The sequence below is a fragment of the Labrus mixtus genome, chromosome 22 (genome assembly GCF_963584025.1).
Source record: "Labrus mixtus chromosome 22, fLabMix1.1, whole genome shotgun sequence".
In the NCBI taxonomy this organism is placed as follows: domain Eukaryota; kingdom Metazoa; phylum Chordata; class Actinopteri; order Labriformes; family Labridae; genus Labrus; species Labrus mixtus.
Genome location: NC_083633.1, coordinates 8,257,418 through 8,281,263, shown reverse-complemented (window position 1 = coordinate 8,281,263; position 23,846 = coordinate 8,257,418). Strand labels below are relative to the sequence as shown.

The 23,846-nt window shown below is 41.0% G+C and overlaps 4 protein-coding genes across 6 annotated transcripts in view; all 4 read right to left on the bottom strand.

Moving 5' to 3' along the window:
• cog5 (component of oligomeric golgi complex 5) overlaps positions 1-4,386 on the bottom strand; it is a 53,691-nt gene extending 49,305 nt beyond the window's left edge. For all 3 annotated transcript variants that reach the window (XM_061029410.1, XM_061029411.1, XM_061029412.1), the window contains exons 1-5: positions 4,286-4,386; positions 3,006-3,145; positions 2,740-2,797; positions 1,567-1,621; positions 1,425-1,494 (exon numbers count right to left, since the gene is read on the bottom strand). In XM_061029410.1, coding sequence (XP_060885393.1) covers positions 1,425-1,494; positions 1,567-1,621; positions 2,740-2,797; positions 3,006-3,145; positions 4,286-4,331 — 369 coding nt within the window. In that variant the 5' untranslated portion in view covers positions 4,332-4,386. The remainder of the gene's footprint in view (positions 1-1,424; positions 1,495-1,566; positions 1,622-2,739; positions 2,798-3,005; positions 3,146-4,285) is intronic.
• A 1,148-nt stretch (positions 4,387-5,534) lies between these two features.
• On the bottom strand, positions 5,535-11,920 carry LOC132956585 (E3 ubiquitin-protein ligase TRIM21-like). Its single transcript, XM_061030108.1, has 2 exons — positions 11,820-11,920; positions 5,535-8,092 (listed from the first exon to the last, which is right to left on the bottom strand). The coding sequence occupies exon 2, from the start codon at positions 8,088-8,090 to the stop codon at positions 6,444-6,446; it is 1,647 nt and encodes a 548-aa protein (XP_060886091.1). The 5' UTR covers positions 8,091-8,092; positions 11,820-11,920; the 3' UTR covers positions 5,535-6,443.
• A 765-nt stretch (positions 11,921-12,685) lies between these two features.
• Positions 12,686-19,572, bottom strand: LOC132956647 (E3 ubiquitin-protein ligase TRIM39-like). Its single transcript, XM_061030224.1, has 2 exons — positions 19,290-19,572; positions 12,686-14,779 (listed from the first exon to the last, which is right to left on the bottom strand). Exon 2 carries the CDS (start codon positions 14,775-14,777, stop codon positions 13,164-13,166), a length of 1,614 nt encoding a protein of 537 aa, XP_060886207.1. The 5' UTR covers positions 14,778-14,779; positions 19,290-19,572; the 3' UTR covers positions 12,686-13,163.
• Positions 19,573-20,181: 609 nt separating this feature from the next.
• Positions 20,182-23,460, bottom strand: LOC132956600 (E3 ubiquitin-protein ligase TRIM11-like). The gene is made up of 2 exons (XM_061030141.1): positions 23,224-23,460; positions 20,182-22,281 (listed from the first exon to the last, which is right to left on the bottom strand). Exon 2 carries the CDS (start codon positions 22,277-22,279, stop codon positions 20,660-20,662), a length of 1,620 nt encoding a protein of 539 aa, XP_060886124.1. The 5' UTR covers positions 22,280-22,281; positions 23,224-23,460; the 3' UTR covers positions 20,182-20,659.
• Between the last annotated feature and the right edge of the window lie 386 nt (positions 23,461-23,846).

Genomic DNA, 23,846 nt, shown 5'->3' with positions numbered 1-23,846 from the left:
TTTTACAGCCGCTGTTTCATCAATATTTCATCACGCTTCCCCTCGGCTGCACAAACACAACAAACTGCAGCTCAGCATTCTTACTGAGCTGCACACACAGCGGCCCGCAGCTCTCCACAGTATAAATCTCAAGCCTACATACACACACACTGCTGCGCTCTCCTACACACTGTCGATTTTCTCTGTGGGTTCTTTAGAAAGCTTCAGAATCGAATGTGAAACAATGTTCTTTTGTAAAGCAGCCACGCAAAGATGATTTTCTGCCGCTGATATCTTCATCGTGAAGTGTGTGAGGAGTACGGATGTCAAAACGTTCATACCACGTTAATTAAAACTATACAGTCTTTTGATTTTCATTGATTAAAAGTATCAAGAAGTACCAAAGCTTTTGAACCTTAATAGTGAGAGAGCAGCAATTGCACAAATATCTTGGCATCGTTTGGGGTGAGAATCCTTGCAGAGGGGTGTGTACAATTTAGATGATGTGCAGGAGTTTGCCTGCAACTTCTGGTGACCACATCACCCCGCTGTCCTTCAAAATCTCCATTGCCTCCCTGTCCCCATCCAATGCAAAATCCTGCGCCTCACTCACAAAGCCCTCAACTACCATACTGTCTCACCCTAACTTCCAGTCAAGCTAATGACAGGCTGAGAGCTGGAGCTGAGGCGGGTTTTAAGCCTCCTGACAAACCGCAACATCGCGCCCGCCTGTCATCAGGTCAGCTACACGCCTAACTATGCATAACATGTATCCTTTATCAAATCACAACAGATGAGTCATCAAAACATTCACCCCCCGTACAGTGTGTGCCGATCGAGACATGAGCTAATCAGACCTGTTTGGTTTTTTGAACCAGGCTGTTCAAACAGTTCTGACACTCTGTGACTGTTTAGCGTTCATCAGAGTGACAGTGTGAAACTGTTCTTATGTCGGGTTGTTTTGGCGTACAGTGATCTGTAACGCCTACCGGAGAGGAGTGTAGGACACAACAGTCTGTGTCCGGGGTGTGAGGGTTCTGCATGGATGCTACCTGCCCGTTTCCTGGCCCGGAGCTGGTTTAAGTCCTGGAAGGAGGGCAGGTCAGCGCAGAGGATTTTTTTTCTCTGCAGTCTCCACAACACAGAACAAAAGCAGCAAGCCTGGGGGGACGGAGCCTTCTCCATAGCTGCCCCCTCCCTCTGGAACTCACTCCCCAACATATTCAAGACCACACCGACCCTCCCACCTTCAAATCGTGACTCGAGACTCACCTTTCTAACAAGATTTCAACGTGTGTTTTGTTCCTTCTTGTGTTTTTATGACCTGTTAAATATGTACAGTGTCTTTGAGGGCCTTAAAACGCTTTAAATGGGTGCATTATACTTCTGTTTGTGTTACCATGGTATCAAAGCAGGTAGGTGACAGCCCTAGTGTGGAGACTCACCTGCAGTCTGGCCAGCTGCGTGATCCGTGCCACGATCTTGTTGTAGGGGTCAACAATCTTTGTCCTGATTCTGAAGAAACACAAGCAAGGTTTCAGTCTCTCAGATATCACACACGGTGTTTCTACAGGAACACATCTGTACCTGTCAACAGCCGCCTGCAGAGCGCTGATCCTTGTCTGCATCATCTGAAGAACCCCTGAAACAACAACAACAACAAAATGTTTTCCTTTAAGCACATTGCTTCTCTGATTTCTCTGTTTTAATCTGAGGATACCAGCTCCCTCTAGTGGTGAAATGCCCAAACTAACAGTAGAGGCAGAGTTTAAAAACCAGGTTGCATCCGGTCATAATCGTTGGTTTGAACGAGCTTCCCATGTGCATCCACAAGCTGAAAGATTAATGCAAAGGTGTGAACCTGGGGATTAAATCTGGAAGGCCTGGGTCCAAAGTTTAGAGACAGAGTCTGTAGCTTATCCTTCAAAATAAAATACAGACTTCTCCTAAAGTAAAGCTGCTCCATCGTCCCTTCTGGGCCTCCATACATGTGTGGTGGTGACTGTGTCTGCAGAGACTCTGTCCTCTGACTGGATTTTACTGTTCTGCTTTGTTCTGGGACGTTTCTGGGCGGAGCTGGAGTGTTTCCTCCAGCCAATGACAGCGCAGCAGGTGAGTTTAGGAGTGGATACAATTCAGCGATTGGACGCCATTCAAACCGGTGAATATGACAGACGTGGACGTAGCAGCAAAGAAGAGAAAATATAATCACAGTGAGGAGAAACACCAAGCGGATAAAGCTCGTTCTAAAACAAGGGTGAACCTTGTGTTGTCTTTTACCCGTGGACGTGGAGTTGGTCTGCTTCCTGTTGGACAGGCAGGTGACAAACACCGGCGGTTAGCTTGTGCTAGCGTGCGTTAGCTTGCAGTGTCGGTACAAGCAGTAAACGTACACACTACGTCCTGCAGGGGGCGTGAACTTCTGGAGGAGGAGGGGCCCAGTTTGAATGTTCTGTTTACAAACTGCTAAACATATTTCTACTGACTCCACCTTTAACATTAAGACAACATATTTCAACAAAGTATCACGTGGTGTAGAGGCAAAAAAAAAGTTTGAGAATCCCTGCTATAGATAACCTTCAATCACCCTGTGAGATCCTTCACACAAACACCACACACTATTCTGATAATCTGCTCCTACACGTGGTATTTAAAAAACGTTGCACAGTCAGATAGACTGAAACCACCAGCAGCTCAAGGTAAATATATATGAAGCCGTTCTTGTAGGCTTTGTTCTTTTTCTCATGAAGGGACTCTTACCTTCAAGAGACTCGATCCCAGTCGCCTGTGACAGCAGGTCTTCATGTCTGGCCACAACCTGAAAGAAGTACAAATACGTGCTTACCACAGCGTTCCTTGCTTGAACAAATCTAAACATATTTGACTGAATCTCTTGCCATGTTTAGTCCATCCAGTGAAGAGTATTATTGCCCTTACTGTTTTACCTGTACCCTATGACATCCATGGTGTACTTTATGTTTCTATGTCTGTCCTATTATACGGTTAAAAAAATCAAAGCAGTGTACCTGGCTGTGCAGCTCCTTGTTCAGCTGACTGATGCCCTGCGCCAGCTTGGCCAGCTGCTCAGCGATGACAGCATGGTGGATGGCCTGCGCTGTGTACGTCTTCACGTCGAAATCCTCGGCAAGGAAGTCAGTGTAGCACTCTGCACACACATCAGCAGCAAATCCTCAAACTACTCATCATGTTCACGCTTTAAACAAATGTCAGGCTTTGGGTTGTAGCAACTTAAAAAAGATCTGTATAGTACGGTGGCCCTGAAGGTCAACTGCACAAATTTTACATGATTGCAAAAAGAAATGTCAACATTTCACATTTCAAAAAAGAATTCAGAAACAGGAAAGGGAAGCACTATACTACTTGTTTTTGATCATCAGCAGCCGCCGCCATGCTGGAAATGCTATAGTGTTTGAGTTAATTAAAAGGTAAAGTTTGCTCAAATTGTATAGAGACACTTTGACATTTTAGTCATATTCAATATTTTATTTTGAAAAATCTATGACAGGTGACAAAGATCTTTCAATGGATTATTTTTCCTCATGTCCCTGACTGTGGTCATGAGAATTTTATTTTATAACTCAGCCAGGGACACCAGGAACAAGAATCATTTGAAAGATCTTTGTCACCTGTCATAGATTTTTCAAAATAAAATATTGAATATGACTAAAATATCAAAGTGTCTCTCTGCAATTCGAGCAGACTTTACCTTTTAATTATCTCAAAAACCATACAGTAAAAATCTCCTGAACGGCTCGGTAACTCATCCATTCACACACATCTCTATGCAGCTGACGAAGCAGCATGTGGACACAGGAGCTGGGGATCGAACCCCTGACCTTCTGGTTTAGAGAGACGACTGACACTTCCAGTGAACCACAGCCGCCCACTAAGTGCAATGTTTTTCATGAAATATTTGTACAGCTGAGCCTCACAGGCCACCGTACTACAGCTCGTTTCTCTGAAGCTCACTCTGCTGTCTCTCAGTCTGCATTTCCATGTTAATGTTTCTGTCACTAATACACAGTTTATTACAATCATATGAACAGCTGTACATAGTATCAGTGCAATGCATTTCCTTTGCCTCTAACAACACGTTGTCGATAAATTCCTTCAATGAAGACAAACACGTCATAACAAAATATCAGCTGTAACGGGAAAAGTGCAGCTAGCTGCCGCGTGAGTCACAAACTTTGAAAGAGCTGATGATGTAATGTTTCAGGGATGTCGGTTAACAAATACAAACACGCTTTGAGATGAGAAACGACGGTAATTAATGTGTTTTTACCATCTTTCAGAAGTGATTTCGTGGAAGCTTCTCCGCCGTCCTCCATATTGGTACTTCCGCAGTGTGACGTGTGCGACGTGTGACGTTGCACGAACCTTAAAGGGCCACGCACCAAATTTCTCACCGCTGTTTTGTATGTTTGTTCCTTTTTTGCTCTCTTCTTTATTGCATTATTGGCGTATAACATTTCAGTTGCTTATAGGTTGAACCTTTTAACAGTATTAACAAGACAAAACAACAGATGCCAGGGAATAAAATGTATGCAGTTTTGCAGAGCCAGAGAAAATACTTTTTTTGTTGCATTTTCATAGAAAGGAAAATGTTGTTGACGGTAAATGTTTTTTTGATAATAGTCATGGGCGGTTCTAGGCAGGGGCCAACAGGGGCCAGTGCCCCTGTAACACTGAGCTTGGTCCCCCCTGTGGCCACCCCTCCAAAAGGAAGAGCCCCCCCTCATAACACATACACAGTATTTGACTCAACAACCGGACTCACAATCTAGTATGAAATACTGTTACTGAAACAAATATCAATCATGGTATTTTATGTTGTGGTATTTAATGATGTTTAAAAATATATTATTTGGCATAATATATATATTTTTTAAAGCGATCATCTTTGTCTATTTTTCACCTGGGTTTAATGTTCCCCTCTGAGAAAACAACTGGCCCCAGTTTGGCCCCCTCAGTAAAAGTGGTCTAGAACCGCCACTGATAATAGTTACAAAGGTTAGGGCATGATATCCATAAGGAGTAGGGCTGGGTGATATGACCTCACATCAACATCACAATTAATTGAACATTTTACCTCAATGATGATTAATGAACGATTATTTTGTTTTTGTTTTTTGCCCTCATGGTTCACTGACATGGTCTCCACTGGGATATTGTTTCTAATGAAAGCGTGAATATCTGATGAATTATTTTGTGGTTATTTATTGAATATTTTGAACTGAAATCAAAGCATCGCTTGAAATGAAAACGACACATTTTAGTTTTAAAGTAGAAACTAGCTTCTCAGTTTTTCCACAAACAATGCGGATTGGACGTGGCGTCACGTGACTTTGCCCTGAAAATATAATCAAAATAATCGACATGGGCAAGATTACGTTGGTTAGAGGTTCTGAATTAATTGCCCTGTCCCAACAAGGAGGCAGGAAATGGACTCATCTTGGTTTTTCGTTTGTGATTCAATGTGTTAAAAAAAAGACCAGTATGCCTTATTTCATGGTCCCATTTTTAATAACAACTTACTTGTCCCAATTTCTTAGTTTGATTCATCACATAAAGCACTGGAAAAGGAAAAAAAAGGAAATGAAACCATCAAGACGAGGAAGTCAGATTCTATCCCTAACAAAGGTCAAACATGAAGACAAAACGCCAACATTATAGGCGACAGTTATAAAAAAAAAAAACATTAAGACCAGAATACATTTCTGAGCATGGAGTTAAAACTCATCTGATATTTAACCAGAAAAAAACTGTTAAATGTTTATAAAAGCACATTTTAATGCCGAACTTGTATTAGGCTGTGTCCGAAACCACAAACTACAAACTGCCTACTACATACTCAAAATGTATAAACTGCTTAACCTGACCGTTAGCATGCCGCTAGCAACATACTAAACTACGGGTCACGGGACGTGCTTCCAGCCCGAGCTCCGTTTGATGAGCTAGCATCAAGCTAGCGCAACCGTCAATCTGTAAATATAACACAACAACAAAATGCAAACGTTCATTACATTCTTTGCCAATATGTAAAAAGTATTTCAGCTTGGAACTTTCATTTTAAGCCGCTAGTTGGCTGCATGGCTAGCTCTAAGATTATGTATTTATTTTGTGTTATGGTTTATCTGATAGGGACAGATACAACATAGACAAACTGAAACCAGCAATCCAACGCAAGTATTATAGTTTTCATAGTGGGTGCAGTGAAAAATTTCAATAAATCTGTTTCTGCAGCATGTGTGCTGTGAATCATTTCTTCTGACATCTACCCGGCGACCAGAGCTCGTAGGTCATGGAAAGGCATCACCATTGATTTGGTTTAGTACCATATCAAAATCTGGTTTTGTGACATTCCTTGTGGCTTGCAATGCATTGTAATAAGCTGTTTTCACATCTTTATTACTCTGGAGAATTTCAGGAGGACTGAGGCATCAAATGAGGCTTTGTGTGGTCAGAGGAGGAAGGATCAGGGGGGCAGCATTGGCGCCACCGCAAACACTACAGGGGCTGAAGTACGGGTACAGTTTCTCAGTGAAGTTACAGCCGGTGAACGAGTAGATGAGAGCTGCTGCATCCGCGTCATAAAAAGAGACCACACCCCCCTCATAATCCACAAACACGCCCACCTTCTGAGGCTTCGATTTCAGGGAGAGAAGGACACCAGGACCAGCGAGAGCTTTGTACTCTTTTCCGTTCCTCAACCACACAGTCCAGAAGCCGTTCTTAGGTGACAGTCTGACTTTTCCCTTCCTGATGATCGATTCACCGGCCACTCCTACATCCCAGTCAGTCTTCTCTTTAACCAGCACTTCGTAGTAAGATCTTCCCGAGGAGAAACTCTGCTTTCCCAAAACGCCGTTACAAGTGGTGAATCTCTGCGGGTAGTCTGGGAGAATCTGCTGTGTCTCCACAGATTTGACTCGTTTCTGATCGTCAGACAGGATGAGATAAGGACTTGCAGTGTCAGGATCCAGAGTGACACCCACTGCATACTGCTGGACTCTCTTCAGATCCACATCAGCACACATCTTCCTCATCTTCTCACTAAGTGTGCCCGCCTGCTGAGCCACAGCGCTCCTCACAGTGCCCTCATGCGATGAGCGAACTCTGACCTCCGTCCAGACGTGGGTGGGTGGAGCAGGGTTCAGGGATGGGAGGTTTTGGAGGAACTGGAGGTGGTCTTCAGTGCGTGAGAGCTGCTCCACTTCAGCGCTTCTCTTCATCAGCTCAGAGATTTCATCTTCCAGCTCTTTGATGAAGCCTTCAGCCTGTTTCTCTGTTTTGTTGTGCTCCTCTTCAATTAAGTCAAGAAGCTGAGCCAGGCCTTCCTCGACAGACTGGATCAGAGCGGTGAAGACCTGCATGCTGGCCGCTGTCTCCCGGTCAGTATCTGCCCTGCTGAGCTCCACTGAATCCTTCATCTTCTGAATCTTCAGATGTCTCTCCTGAATCTTCTGCTGAATTTCGGCGTCTAACTTCACCAGTTTGTCCCTCTTTACCTTGTACTCTTCCATCATGGGAACAAAGACATGTTGCTTGTGTTCCGACTCAGTGCAGAACTGACAAACACACCTCTGATCCGTCTTGCAGAACATCTCCAGAGGTCTGCCGTGACGCTTACAGATTCTGTCCTCCAGGTTCTCCACAGGATCAATCAGCTCGTGTCTCTTCAGGCCTGAGATTCTGTGATGAGGCTCCAGGTGAGTCTCACAGTAGGAGGTCAGACACACCAGGCAGGACTTTAGAGCCTTCAGTTTGGATTCAGTGCAGACGTCACACAGAACCTCTCCAGAGTTGGTGTTTTTCTTCAGAGACATTCTGCTGCTTTTCTTCACAGCCGACTGTCTGAACTGAGCAGCCATCTCTGATATGAACGTGTTGACGTGAAGCTCAGGTCTACTGTTAAAAACCTTTGAACACAACGGACACTGACACGGGGCATTAACATCCCAGTGATGAGTGATGCAGCTCTTGCAGAAGTTGTGTCCACATGGTATGGAGACTGGATCAGTGAACACATCCAGACAGATGGAGCACAGAAACTGCTCCTCAGATAGCATGCAGCTGGCGGCAGACATTTCTATAAAACAAGATTGAAAATAAATCCAACTTTTTAATTGTTCTATTACCTATTATTAAAAGTTCATTAGACCTTTTACCGACATTTGGTAGAGCACGACCGATTAATCGGCCAGCCGATAATATCCTGTGACTATCGGTCTCGGCTACTGGCATCACAGATATGCGCTGATATTACTCGATTAATTCACCAGTCAAATAGCATTTCATTTGAGTTTCATCGCATGACACTAGCAGTTCTCTGTCACCAGCGCTATATGGATTATAAAAAGCATCATCACTCTCCAGAGTGTCGAGCGGTGATGCACGTACATGCTCAGTTACTTTCCAGCTGAGTGACCATCCTGTCTTTGTTATAAATCTTTTCCACAAGGGTTTGATAACTGCATATTAGGGATCAACACAAATAAGTGTGTATCTATCTCTGCAGATCGAACATTGATCTAAGAAAGATATCAGCTGATATATCTGTTTTTTTACACTCCCAAATATCAATATCAGTATTGGCCCCAAAAATCTTGTATCGGTCGGGCCCTAATATTTGAAACCGGCGTATCTAAACTAAAAATGAAAATCTTTCTGTCAAAATTTAGAATTTGGAATATAACAGACTCCAACACAAGACTTTGTTTAAATGGATATTACTCATGTGACGTCTGGCCAATCAGATAGTGTTGTGGGCGGAACAAATGGGTGAGGCAGAGAGTCGATTGTAAACAGACCCAGAAGGAAAGACACATTTGCAGCTGCGCAAAGGGCATTTTTAAAATAATTTATTCTATCGTAGAGGGGTATAATAAAACGCTGGCCAAATACCAAATACACACACATTCCTGGAACTAATTACCATCACATATCAGGGATTGTGAGAATGACTTAACCTTTATAAGAAAACTCACATTGGTTGATGTAGTCATTTATAAAATCGGTCCTTTTCCCAGGGGTTTCTTGCTCTTCCTGTTTTTCAAATTAGCTAATTGCATGTATATCTGTTATTTCTTACATGAAAATTGTCTCCATATTGTTTGTAAAATCGTCTGTGGGTTCTTTTGTGAGCTGTCCTGTAATTGTAAATGTGTTTGATGATATTTTTTAGTAACTACCTTATAGGACATTTAGCTTTTGTGCTAATTCCAGCATATTTACATGGATGCTATATGCTGATATGATGATTAATGTGCACTGTGCTAATTCAATAAATAAAAAATGGAGAGTACACTGACCAACTGTAAGACATTTTTAAAAGTACTTTTCTATGTTTATTTTTTTTTTTTTACAGGGACACTGCATATTAATAAACATTTCAGTAAATATGCCAGAGTTAGCCAAAAGGCTAATTTTCATCTGTTGTCCCTGGCCAGATTTTATAAAAGGCTCCCTAAAAAAACAAAACAAATTGAAACATTGCTAAAAGCTACAAAAACAAGTATTAGTAAAAGCACATATCCAATAACCTACTAAAGTAAATGTAACGTGCACACAACAAGACAACATGTAACACTATATACAATAAACATGTACAAATTACACATTACACAAAGCCATATATAAAACATTGAGTGAGCTATACCTGAAGCTCACCTTAACAGACAACTAACATGCAGGCCACATTCATTTAAAAAACAGGACACATTCATCAGACACAAGGGGGCAGCAGAGAGCGGAACAGGTTTAGTGCTGGCAGATGTTATTCCCTTCCTTAGAGGAATAATGCAGTCGCCTCTTGAGACACCCCTCGTGAAGTGATGTGTGTTTGTTCGTATGCTTACAAACTCTCTGAGTGGGGGAGGGGCCAAACCATTTGTGATTTTATAAAGGAGGCATGCATTTTTGTGTTTAATCATGTTCTCCCAGCTCAGGAGGTGGTATTTTTTGAGGATTGAACAGTGGTGGAATTGCTTTGGTTTTTTTATCTAAAACTTGTATTGTCTGTTTATACAAAGACTGTAGTGGTTTTAATGTGGTGTGACTTGCCTGAGACCAGCTTGTCAAACAGTAGGTCATATATGAGAAAATCACTGAATGCATGTACATCTTGGCTGCTTCAGTGGACATGGAGGTTCTGATAAATCTGAAGTTGGCAAGGTTAAATTTAATTTGTTTACAGACTTTTTTTTACATGTGCTTTAAAGTTCAGGTTGGAGTCAAGTATAATGCCAAGGTATTTGAATTCTTTTACAATCTGTAGTTTTTCTCCTGACACAAGTATATCTTGATCTATGTTTGAGTCATTTGTTTTAGTGAAGAACATACCAACAGTTTTAGACACGTTAAGTTGGAGACAGCACTGATTAAGCCATGCTGTAATTTTGACCATTGCGGTTGTTAGTTTTGAAGCAACTTCTGCTTTTGTTAAACTGTGCACATACAAAACTGTAACGTCAGCATACATTTGAATGTTAGCCTCAGGACACACAGATGGCAGGTCATTTACATACAAGCAGAATAAAAGTGGGACCAGTATAGATCCCTGCGGAAAGCCAGTGGACAAGCAGAGGGCATCAGATTGATAATTAAGTATTCGCACACTTTGAGAGCGGTTGGAGAGATATGATTCTACCCATTTAAGTGCATCAGCAGAGAAATTAAAGGTGGATAACTTAGATAGAAGAACCCTGTGATTTACAGTGGCAAATGCTTTTCTGAGATCCAGAAAGACAGCACCAACAATGCCACGGCTATCTAGCAGTGATTTGATTTTTTTCAATGAAGAAGCAATTAGCTGTCTCTGTTGAGTGGTTGGATCTGAATCCAAACTGCATTGGATGCAGGTGATAAGAGCTATTGTTCAGGTGATGTATCATTTGCTCAGCTGCCCATTTCTCTGCAACTTTAGACATAATAGGAAGAATGCTGATGGGCCTATAATTGCATGGTGAATGGGGATCACCAGATTTGTAAATTGGTGAAATAACGGCAGATTTCCACACCCTTGGGAATTCACCCTGTGATATTGAGAGATTAATGATTTTGGTGATGGGTTTGGCTAATGCTGCACCAAGATCCTTAACCATTGTTGTGTCCATCCCAAAATCATCTTTTGCTTTTGATGGCTTGAGGGATCTAATCATTTCCGTGATCTTTGATTTACATTTATAAAATGGAATTTTCTACATAGCTGATCATGTTTTTGTTGGATAGTTTCTGTGTTTATTTAAGCAGGTAAATGTGCAGACGAACCAGCAGGCCTCTCCTTCACACACTGCTGTACTAACTCTCCTTATGCTTTATATAGTTCAAGATATGTCTGGTCTAATAACATCGGTGTGACTATTAGTGAGGCTACAGTCCATCTCCGAACACAAACACACATCATAGTTTTTTCTAAATATAGTCTAACATCAACACAAATCTCCTCACAAATCAAAAGAAGCTCCTGAAGTTGCGTGCAGGAGAAGAACCACTTTGCGCATGCGCACGGCTCAGAAAAGTCCAAAATCAAAATTATGGAAAAAAATAAAAACAGCAGTAAGATTGATCTCTTTGATATAATTGTCCCATAGATTGTAAATATTACGAGCAGAAAAATCAGAAAATAAAGTCTCTTTCCTTCTTTAAACTCACTAAATAACAAAATCTGACCTGATGATGATGATAATATTTGATTTATAGGCGCCACCTTACAGATCTGTTCTGTGATTCCACATTGAATAAAAAACTCAATGATGGGATAAGAACAATAAATCAAACATTACTCTGTTTAAACACACATCCTGCACGTTACTCACCTGAGTATCTTTTAGGGTTTTTCTGTCAAAGTCAAGACGAAGAAGAAACTCTGACTCCTGGAGAGAAAATATTCTTCTGAAGAGATAAGTTTCAGTTTCATTTCTCTCCCCCCTTTTTTTTTTTCTTATACCGTAAAACTTCAAATAAAAGCCCATCCCAATATGAGTCCCAGGCTCCTTTTTACCGGCCTGGTGGTTACTGCTAATTTTTGACAAATAAAGGCAGCTCTCCATCAGAGGATCTTTTTGCATTTATTGTTGAAATAGTTTGCAGATCAAAAATAAGTAAAAAGTGATGGCAGAGTCATTTTCATAGAGTGAATTACATATTAAAAACATGAGCTATTATTTGGAGTTTTACAGTAAACTTTTTTTTAAATAGGGACAGTGCACATTAATGATCATAAACATAAATATGCCAGATTATTGTCAAAGGCTAATTTCCACCTGTAGTCCCTTGGAAGTAATGACAAAACAACAACATATATCGTACATGAATTAACAGAGACACATACCAGTATAAAGAGCGGCTGTTTGACTTTGTTCAGAACAAACCATGAAGTGACCATCAGAGTTCAAAGTGCTTCAGGTGGTGCTAAGGGAGGTAAAGTGTCAGAGTATTAAAGTGTCACAGTGCTGGAGTATTGCACATCATTAAGCGTGTAACTTTAAAGGACTTGAAGGAAAGCACAAACAAGAAGACGTACCAATTAAGTTACAAGGACAATTATCAAACACATCATAATAATAATAATAATAATTCCATTGACAGATTCATTTAGAAAAAAAGTGTGGGATAAATTTAAATTATTGACATTAATTTTTTTAATACAAGTGTTAGGGACCAAGCAGCACATGACACGAGATTCATTTTAAAGAAAAGGTGGATTTTTATTTGACCCAACAAAGAAATATAAAGTTTACAAACCAAATTAGAAGAACTAGGCCAATAAAACAAAATAAGGTGTGAACAAAGCAGCAACCTCCAGGGTGTAAAAATTAGGCCGATGCTGAAGAGTAAAATCCTGCAGTTCCTCGAGTGTCCACTAGAGGCTGGCTGCAGAAGCACAGGAAGTCACATGTGGCCATTGCCTTAAAAAAAATCCGTCTCTCTAAGTAGACTATGGTGGCAGGTTTTATAGTGACTGTGAGCATCGGACCCAGGTGCTCTCAGTAAAGGTCATAGGGCCGTCACAATCACGTAGTCCTGACACAATCTTTAATTTAGTTGGATTCACTAGATCTCAAATCAATACATCATCTATGGGCAGGTGTTTTAATGGTGCTCTCTGCTTCACCACCAACACAAAGCTTATCTCACACTGAGATCATTTAATGATTTATTTACTGTGTTTGGCTCACAGGAGTGATGATCAGAGGGGCACGGTCATCTGAACAGGGACCAAAGATGGGGAAGAGTTTCTCAGTGAAGTTACAGCCGGTGTACGAGTAGATGAGAGCTGCTGCATCTACATCATAGAAAGAGACCACACCCTCCTTGTAATCCACAAACACGCCCACCTTCTGAGGCTTCCACTTCAGAGAGAGGAGAACGCCGCCGACAGCTTTGTAATCACCTCCATTCATCAACCTCAGAATCCAAGGGCCTGTCTCTAGTCTTGCTGAGATTGTTTCCTTCCTGTTAATTGATCCTCGGGCCACTCCTAAATCCCATTTACTTTTATTTTTAACCTCAACCTCAAAATAAAACTTTCCTGCAGAAATAATCTGCTTTCCCAAAACACAAGCTGTCATAGAAAACCTCTCTGGGTTGTCTGGGAGATTCTGTTTTTTACCATAATATACTTGTTTCCCGTCATCCGACAGAATGAGAAATGGATATGCAGTATCAGGATCCAGAGTGACGTCCACTGCATACTGCTGGATCCTCCTCAGCTCAAGCTGCTTCTTCACTTCTTCACTGAGTTTCTTCTCCAGCTTAGCCACAGCGCTCCTCACCATCCCCTCATACGATGAGTGAACTCTGACCTTCGTCCAGTCTTTAGTGGGTGGGTGATCAGGGTTCAGGGATGGGAGGTTTTGGAGGAACTGGAGGTGGTCTTCAGTGCTTAAGAGCTGCTCCACTTCAGTGTTTCTCTTCATCAGCTCAGAGATTTCATCTTCCAGCTCTTTGATGAAGCCTTCAGCCTTCTCCTTTGTTGTTTTCTGCTTCTCCTCAAGTAAGTCAAGAAGCTGAGCCAGGCCTTCCTCGACAGACCGGATCAGAGCTGTGAAGACCTGCACGCTGTATAATTTCTCCCGGTCAGTATCTGCCCTGCTGAGCTCCACTGAATCCTTCATCTCCTGAATCTTCAGATGTCTCTCCTGAATCGTCTGCTGAATTTCGGTGTCTAACTTCACCAGTTTGTCCCTCTTTACCTTGTACGCTTCCATCATGGGAACAAAGACATGTTGCTTGTGTTCCGACTCAGTGCAGAACTGACAAACACACCTCTGATCCGTCTTGCAGAACATCTCCAGAGGTCTGCCGTGACTTTTACAGATTCTGTCCTCCAGGTTCTCCACAGGATCGATCAGCTCGTGTCTCTTCAGGCCTGAGATTCTGTGATGAGGCTCCAGGTGAGTCTCACAGTAGGAGGTCAGACACATCAGGCAGGACTTTAAAGCCTTCAGTTTGGATTCAGTGCAGGCGTCACACAGAACTTCTCCAGAGTTGGTGTTTTTCTTCAGAGACATTCTGCTGCTTTTCTTCACAGCCGACTGTCTGAACTGAGCAGCCATCTCTGATATGAACGTGTTGACGTGAAGCTCAGGTCTACTGTTAAAAACCTTTGAACACAACGGACACTGACACTGGTCATTAACATCCCAGTGATGAGTGACGCAGCTCTTGCAGAAGTTGTGTCCACATGGTATGGAGACTGGATCAGTGAACACATCCAGACAGATGGAGCACAGAAACTGCTCCTCAGATAGCATGCAGCTGGCGGCAGACATTTCTAGAAACGGAGAGAAAAGACCAATCGATAACGTGAAACATGTTGAAACAAAGAACTCTAACAAATCTTATATTTATATACCAATGTCTATAAAGCCTTTGCATTGTGGGAAACAGTACATGAGAGAGACTTCTCTGATGCAGACTGTAGATTTGTCACGTATCAGCACAACATCCGGGTTTTCTTTTGACATACTGCAGATCTCACATTTGTTTTCATACTTTAACCAAATCAGTATGAACTACTGGTGCTGTAGGTGGTTTGATTGACCGCCTACAGCACCAGTGACCTCCCTCACATCATGGTGGATTCATGTTGGCTCTCTGTAAATAATATATTTAAATGTACGGTCTGGACCTGCTCTTTAAAAGGGAAACGTGAGCAGTAGGAACTGAGATTCATAAAGACTGATAAATGGTGATCTAGTAGCTGAGGAGAAGAGCGAACATATTATTTATTTTTAAAAAGAGGACAAAAATTAAACTGTGAGTAGAGATTAAAATATAACTGAACTAACAAACACAATATGTGGGCTACAGAATGTTAAAAAACGAATTCAAGGTGAAACCTTTAAACAAAACAGTGTTTGCTGCCATCATGCGGCCATGAGATGTAACTGCAGCATCTCTTTGTAGACGTTCTGACTTTTATTATTTAATCAACAGATAAAGGACTTGTTATTATCTAACGTATGAGTTACGTCATATATTTATCTACGTCTCAGATAGCATGCAGCTGGCGGCAGACATTTCTATAAAACAAGATTGAAAATAAATCAAACTTCTTAATTGTTCTATTACCGATTATTAAAAGTTCATTAGACCTTTTACCGACATTTGGTAGAGCACGACCGATTAATCGGCCAGCCGATAATCTCGGCCGATATTAGCATATCCTGTGACTATCGGTCTCGGCTACTGGCATCACAAATATGCGCTGATATTACTCGATTAATTCACCAGTCAAATAGCATTTCATTTGAGTTTCATCGCATGACACTAGCAGTTCTCTGTCACCAGCAGAGGGCGCTATATGGATTATAAAAAGCATCATCACTCTCCAGAGTGTCGAGCGGTGATGCACGTACATGCTCAGTTACTTTCCAGCTGAGTGACCATCCTGTCTTTGTTATAAATCTTTTCCACAAGGGTTTGATAACTGCATATTAGGGATCAACACAAATAAGTGTGTATCTATCTCTGCAGATCGAACATAGATCTAAGAAAGATATCAGCTGATATATCTGTTTTTTTACACTCCCAAATATCAATATCAGTATTGGCCCCAAAAATCTTGTATCGGTCGGGCCCTAATATTTGAAACCGGCGTATCTAAACTAAAAATGAAAATCTTTCTGTCAAAATTTAGAATTTGGAATATAACAAACTCCAACACAAGACTTTGTTTAAATGGATATTACTCATGTGACGTCTGGCCAATCAGATAGTGTTGTGGGCGGAACAAATGGGTGAGGCAGAGAGTCGATTGTAAACAGACCCAGAAGGAAAGACACATTTGCAGCTGCGCAAAGGGCATTTTAAAATTAATTTATTCTATCGTAGAGGGGTATAATAAAACGCCGGCCAAATACCAAACACACACACATTCCCGGAACTAATTACCATCACATATCAGGGATTGTGAGAATGACTTAACCTTTATAAGAAAACTCACACATTGGTTGATGTAGTCATTTATAAAATCGGTCCTTTTCCCAGGGGTTTCTTGCTCTTCCTGTTTTTCAAATTAGCTAATTGAATGTATGTCTGTTATTTCTTACATGAAAATTGTCTCCATATTGTTTGTAAAATCGTCTGTGGGTTCTTTTGTGAGCTGTCCTGTAATTGTAAATGTGTTTGATGATATCTTTTAGTAACTACCTTATAGGACATTTAGCTTTTGTGCTAATTCCAGCATATTTACATGGATGCTATATGCTGATATGATGATTAATGTGCACTGTGCTAATTCAATAAATAAAAAATGGAGAGTACACTGACCAACTGTAAGACATTTTTAAAAGTACTTTTCTATGTTTATTTTATTTTATTTTTTTACAGGGACACTGCATATTAATAAACATTTCAGTAAATATGCCAGAGTTAGCCAAAAGGCTAATTTTCATCTGTTGTCCCTGGCCAGATTTTATAAAAGGCTCCCTAAAAAAACAAAACAAATTGAAACATTGCTAAAAGCTACAAAAACAAGTATTAGTAAAAGCACGTATCCAATAACCTACTAAAGTAAATGTAACGTGCACACAACAAGACAACATGTAACACTATATACAATAAACATGTACAAATTACACATTACACAAGGCCATATATAAAACATTGAGTGAGCTATACCTGAAGCTCACCTCAACAGACAACTAACATGCAGGCCACCTTCATTTAAAAAACAGGACACATTCATCAGACACAAGGGGGCAGCAGAGAGCGGAACAGGTTTAGTGCTGGCAGATGTTATTCCCTTCCTTAGAGGAATAATGCAGTCGCCTCTTGAGACACCCCTCGTGAAGTGATGTGTGTTTGTTCGTATGCTTACAAACTCTCTGAGTGGGGGAGGGGCCAAACCATTTGTGATTTTATAAAGGAGGCATGCATTTTTGTGTTTAATCATGTTCTCCCAGCTCAGGAGGTGGTATTTTTTGAGGATTGAACAGTGGTGGAATTGCTTTGGTTTTTTATCTAAAACTTGTATTGTCTGTTTATACAAAGACTGTAGTGGTTTTAATGTGGTGTGACTTGCCTGAGACCAGCTTGTCAAACAGTAGGTCATATATGAGAAAATCACTGAATGCATGTACATCTTGGCTGCTTCAGTGGACATGGAGTTTCTGATAAATCTGAAGTTGGCAAGGTTAAATTTAATTTGTTTACAGACTTTTTTTTACATGTGCTTTAAAGTTCAGGTTGGAGTCAAGTATAATGCCAAGGTATTTGAATTCTTTTACAATCTGTAGTTTTTCTCCTGACACAAGTATATCTTGATCTATGTTTGAGTCATTTGTTTTAGTGAAGAACACACCAACAGTTTTAGACACGTTAAGTTGGAGACAGCACTGATTAAGCCATGCTGTAATTTTGACCATTGCGGTTGTTAGTTTTGAAGCAACTTCTGCTTTTGTTAAACTGTGCACATACAAAACTGTAACGTCAGCATACATTTGAATGTTAGCCTCAGGACACACAGATGGCAGGTCATTTACATACAAGCAGAATAAAAGTGGGACCAGTATAGATCCCTGCGGAACGCCAGTGGACAAGCAGAGGGCGTCAGATTGATAATTAAGTATTCGCACACTTTGAGAGCGGTTGGAGAGATATGATTCTACCCATTTAAGTGCATCAGCAGAGAAATTAAAGGTGGATAACTTAGATAGAAGAACCCTGTGATTTACAGTGGCAAATGCTTTTCTGGGATCCAGAAAGACAGCACCAACAATGCCACGGTTATCTAGCAGTGATTTGATTTTTTTCAATGAAGAAGCAATTAGCTGTCTCTGTTGAGTGGTTGGATCTGAATCCAAACTGCATTGGATGCAGGTGATAAGAGCTGTTGTTCAGGTGATGTATAATTTGCTCAGCTGCCCATTTCTCTGCAACTTTAGACATAATAGGAAGAATGCTGATGGGCCTATAATTGCATGGTGAATGGGGATCACCAGATTTGTAAATTGGTGAAATAGAGGCAGATTTCCACACCCTTGGGAATTTACCCTGTGATATTGAGAGATTAATGATTTTGGTGATGGGTTTGGCTAATGCTGCACCAAGATCCTTAACCATTGTTGTGTCCATCCCAAAATCATCTTTTGCTTTTGATGGCTTGAGGGATCTAATCATTTCTGTGATCTTTGATTCACTAACATTTAGAAAATGGAATTTTCTACATAGCTGATCATGTTTTTGTTGGATAGTTTCTGTGTTTATTTAAGCAGGTAAATGTGCAGACGAACCAGCAGGCCTCTGCTTCACACACTGCTGTACTAACTCTCCTTATGCTTTATATAGTTCAAGATATGTCTGGTCTAATAACATCGGTGTGACGATTAGTGAGGCTACAGTCCATCTCCGAACACAAACACACATCATAGTTTTTTTCTAAATATAGTCTAACATCACCACAAATCTCCTCACAAATCAAAAGAAGCTCCTGAAGTTGCGTGCAGGAGAAGAACCACTTTGCGCATGCGCACGGCACAGAAAAGTCCAAAATCAAAATTATGGAAAAAAATAAAAACAGCAGTAAGATTGATCTCTTTGATATAATTGTCCCATAGACTGTAAATATTACGAGCAGAAAAATCAGAAACTAAAGTCTCTTTCCTTCTTTAAACTCACTAAATAACAAAATCTGACCTGATGATGATAATATTTGATTTATAGGCGCCACCTTACAGATCTGTTCTGTGATTCCACATTGAATAAAAAACTCAATGATGGGATAAGAACAATAAATCAAACATTACTCTGTTTAAACACACATCCTGCACGTTACTCACCTGAGTATCTTTTAGGGTTTTTCTGTCAAAGTCAAGACGAAGAAGAAACTCTGACTCCTGGAGAGAAAATATTCTTCTGAAGAGATAAGTTTCAGTTTCATTTCTCTCTCTCTTTTTTGCCGCTTAAACTTTTCTCTCCCCTTTTTTTTTTTCCTTATACCGTAAAACTTCAAATGAAAGCCCATCCCAATATGAGTCCCAGGCTCCTTTTTACCGGCCTGGTGGTTACTGCTAATTTTTGACAAATAAAGGCAGCTCTCCATCAGAGGATCTTTTTGCATTAATTGTTGAAATAGTTTGCAGATCAAAAATAAGTAAAAAGTGATGGCAGAGTAATTTTCATAGAGTGAATTACATATTAAAAACATGAGCTATTATTTGGAGTTTTACGGTAAACTTTTTTTTAAATAGGGACAGTGCACATTAATGATCATAAACGTAAATATGCCAGATTATTGTCAAAGGCTAATTTCCACCTGTAGTCCCTTGGAAGTAATGACAAAACAGCAACATATATCGTACATGAATTAACAGAGACACATACCAGTATAAAGAGCGGCTGTTCGTCTTTGTTCAGAACAAACCATGAAGTGACCATCAGAGTTCAAAGTTCTTCAGGTGCTGCTAAGGGAGGTAAAGTGTCAGAGTATTAAAGTGTCACAGTGCTGGAGTATTGCACATCATTAAGCATGTAACTTTAAAGGACTTGAAGGAAAGCACAAACAAGAAGACGTACCAATTAAGTTACAAGGACAATTATCAAACACATCATAATAATAATAATAATTCCATTGACAGATTCATTTAGAAAAAAAGTGTGGGATAAATTTAAATTATTGACATGAATTTTTTTAATACAAGTGTTAGGGACCAAGCAGCACATGACACGAGATTCATTTTAAAGAAAAGGTGGATTTTTATTTGACCCAACAAAGAAATATAAAGTTTACAAACCAAATTAGAAGAACTAGGCCAATAAAACAAAATAAGGTGTGAACAAAGCAGCAACCTCCAGGGTGTAAAAATGAGGCCAATGCTGAAGAGTAAAATCCTGCAGTTCCTCGAGTGTCCACTAGAGGCTGGCTGCAGAAGCACAGGAAGTCACATGTGGCCATTGCCTTAAAAAAAATCCGTCTCTCTAAGTAGACTATGGTGGCAGGTTTTATAGTGACTGTGAGCATCGGACCCAGGTGCTCTCAGTAAAGGTCATTAGGCCGTCACAATCACGTAGTCCTGACACAATCTTTAATTTAGTTGGATTCACTAGATCTCAAATCAATACATCATCTATGGGCAGGTGTTTTAATGGTGCTCTCTGCTTCACCACCAACACAAAGCTTATCTCACACTGAGATCATTTAATGATTTATTTACTGTGTTTGGCTCACAGGAGTGATGATCAGAGGGGCACGGTCATCTAAACAGGTACTGAAGATGGGGAAGAGTTTCTCAGTGAAGTTACAGCCGGTGAAGGAGTAGATAAGAGCTGCTGCATCTACATCATAGAAAGAGACCACACCCTCCTCGTAATCCACAAACACGCCCACCTTCTGAGGCTTCGACTTCAGAGAGAGGAGAACGCCGCCGACAGCTTTGTAATCACCTCCATTCATCAACCTCAGAATCCAAGGGCCTGTCTCTAGTCTTGGTGAGATGCTTTCCTTCCTGTTAATTGATCCTCGGACCACTCCTAAATCCCATCTACTTTTATTTTTAACCTGAACCTCAAAATAAAACTTTCCTGCAGAAATACTCTGCTTTCCTAAAACACAAACTGTCTTAGAAAACCTCTCTGGGTTGTCTGGGAGATTCTGTCTTTTACCATAATATACTTGTTTCCCGTCATCAGACAGAATGAGAAATGGACTTGTAGTATCAGGATCCAGAGTGATGTCCACTGCATACTGCTGGATCCTCCTCAGCTCAGACTCAAGCTGATTCTTCACCTCTTCACTGAGTTTCTTCTCCAGCTGAGCCACAGCGCTCCTCATCATCCCCTCATACGATGAGTGAACTCTGACCTCCGTCCAGTCTTCAGTGGGTGGGTGATCAGGGTTCAGGGATGGGAGGTTTTGGAGGAACTGGAGGTGGTCTTCAGTGCTTAAGAGCTGCTCCACTTCAGTGTTTCTCTTCATCAGCTCAGAGATTTCATCTTCCAGCTCTTTGATGAAGCCTTCAGCCTTCTCCTCTGTTGTTTTCTGCTTCTCCTCAAGTAAGTCAAGAAGCTGAGCCAGGCCTTCCTCGACAGACCGGATCAGAGCTGTGAAGACCTGCACGCTGTCTGATTTCTCCCGGTCAGTATCTGCCCTGCTGAGCTCCACTGAATCCTTCATCTCCTGAATCTTCAGATGTCTCTTCTCGATCATTTTCTGAATTTCAGTCTCCGTCTCACTCAGCTCAGCCTTCTTCTTTTCAAATTGCTCCATCAAGGGAACAATACAGTGAAGCTTGTGATTTGATTCAGTGCATCTTCGACACACACACATCTGATCCATCTTGCAGAACATCTCCAGAGGTCTGCCGTGACTTTCACACATTCTGTCCTGCAGGTTCTCCACAGGATCGACCAGCTCGTGTTTCATCCGACCTGTTATGTTCTGATGATTCTCCAGGTGAGTCTCACAGTAGGAGGTCAGACACATCAGGCAGGACTTTAAAGCCTTCAGTTTGGATTCAGTGCAGACGTCACACAGAACTTCTCCAGAGTTGGTGTTTTTCTTCAGAGACATTCTGTTGCATTTCTTCACAGCCGTCTGTCTGAACTGAGCAGCCATCTCTGATATGAACGTGTTGACGTGAAGCTCAGGTCTACTGTTAAAAACCTTTGAACACAACGGACACTGACACGGGGCATTAACATCCCAGTGATGAGTGACGCAGCTCTTGCAGAAGTTGTGTCCACATGGTATGGAGACTGGATCAGTGAACACATCCAGACAGATGGAGCACAGAAACTGCTCTTTAGAAAACATGCAGCTGGCGGCAGACATTTCTAGAAACGGAGAGAGAAAACAAATCAACCTTTCAATGGAAGAAGTCTGATGGGAGACTTCAATTATAAACTAATTGGAAACACTCAGTAATGTGGCAAATTCTGAAATGAGAACCTCCATCCAGTCTTTGTTTTGTGAACACGGTCTCCATTTAAATTTTTTGTCTGGGTCTCGGACTGGGTAGACTCCAGATTGAAATTTATTTTTTGCCTTTCTTAGGGGGCAGCTGAAGAGAGACAGGAAATATAGGGAGGAGAACTTGGGGTTGGATGACATGTAGGAAAGGGCAGAGGTCGGACTCAAACCAAAGGCCGCTGCAACAAGGACTATAGCCTCCGTACATGGGGAATGCAATTTAAACACTAGGCAATTTGCGCCCCATTAGACCTACTTTTAAACTTACATCAACTAGACATCAAATACCAGGTAGGTGAGTGTGAAGACAGGAGACAGAAATAAACACTGAGCAGAATCTAAATAATGAGAGACACTTTTATGACAGTGTTTGCTGCCATCGTGTGGCCATAAGTGGTCACTTCAGTGGGATCTTACACTTTGTAGACTAACTTTTAATTGTGGACAGATGTTCGGTGAATTAAAGATATTCTTATATTTTAGACACAATACCTGTGGTGGTGATAATGAGACTTGAACCAGCAAACAAAAGACCACGCTGATACAAACATGCAGACTCTTAAATCTGGTAAGATCCAAAGAGTTCTCAATTATTCCCCATGTCTCAATAATTGTGGTCTGATATTGAATATTTGTGTCCATAAAGGAAGAAAAACTTCTCATATGATTTACTTCAGTCCTCTGAAACTCTTTCAACCTCTGACTGAAAACAGGAAAATGAATTTCTTGCCTGCTGCTCGAACAAAATTTCTTTTTTTAAATGCTGTTTTAAACACTCTTAATATTATTAATATTAATGCACTCACCTGTATGTAACTGCAAAACTTTGTCGTGTATCAGGAAGCCTAAAGGTCTGAATAAATGATCTCCTAAGTTAGATAGAAAGCGACCTTACTGTTCTCCGGCGATGACTTTCTTTCACTTTCATTTCCTGGAGTTTGACACCGAAACACTCCTCCAGGTGCTGCTCCGCCTTCACTGCACTGACGTGATCCTTCATGAGCTCCAAAGTTAACTCTTCAACAGATATTATTTAGCCCAACAATTTCCGTGAAATCTTCTTAATATGATCGTTTAAGAGTCACATGTCAGCAGGTTTCAGCAGAGATATATTGTTCGGGGATACGGGAGGCCGTTTGAGCATTTATTCGATATCCATAACAAGCATTAGTTTCCTGCACTAATTCAGCCTTTGACAGTACTAGTGAAAGCTGAAAACATTACTTGTTACCATAGACTGTACATATTGATGGATGAAGACTGAGTGACATTACCCATCTGTTCCTGCAGGGGGCTCTGGAGTCCCATTGATGGTGGTCTCCATGCTGGAAATGCTGTCTCTCTCACTGTAACTTTCAGTTAACCTCAGGACAGGCTGAGCGCTGGAGCTGAGGTGGGTTTTAAGCCTCTTAACAAACCGTTGCATCGT

Coding starts and splice junctions, on each gene's coding strand:
- LOC132956585 (XM_061030108.1), bottom strand. CDS start 8,090: ATGTCTGCCGCCAGCTGCATGCTATCTGAGGAGCAGTTTCTGTGCTCC.
- LOC132956647 (XM_061030224.1), bottom strand. CDS start 14,777: ATGTCTGCCGCCAGCTGCATGCTATCTGAGGAGCAGTTTCTGTGCTCC.
- LOC132956600 (XM_061030141.1), bottom strand. CDS start 22,279: ATGTCTGCCGCCAGCTGCATGTTTTCTAAAGAGCAGTTTCTGTGCTCC.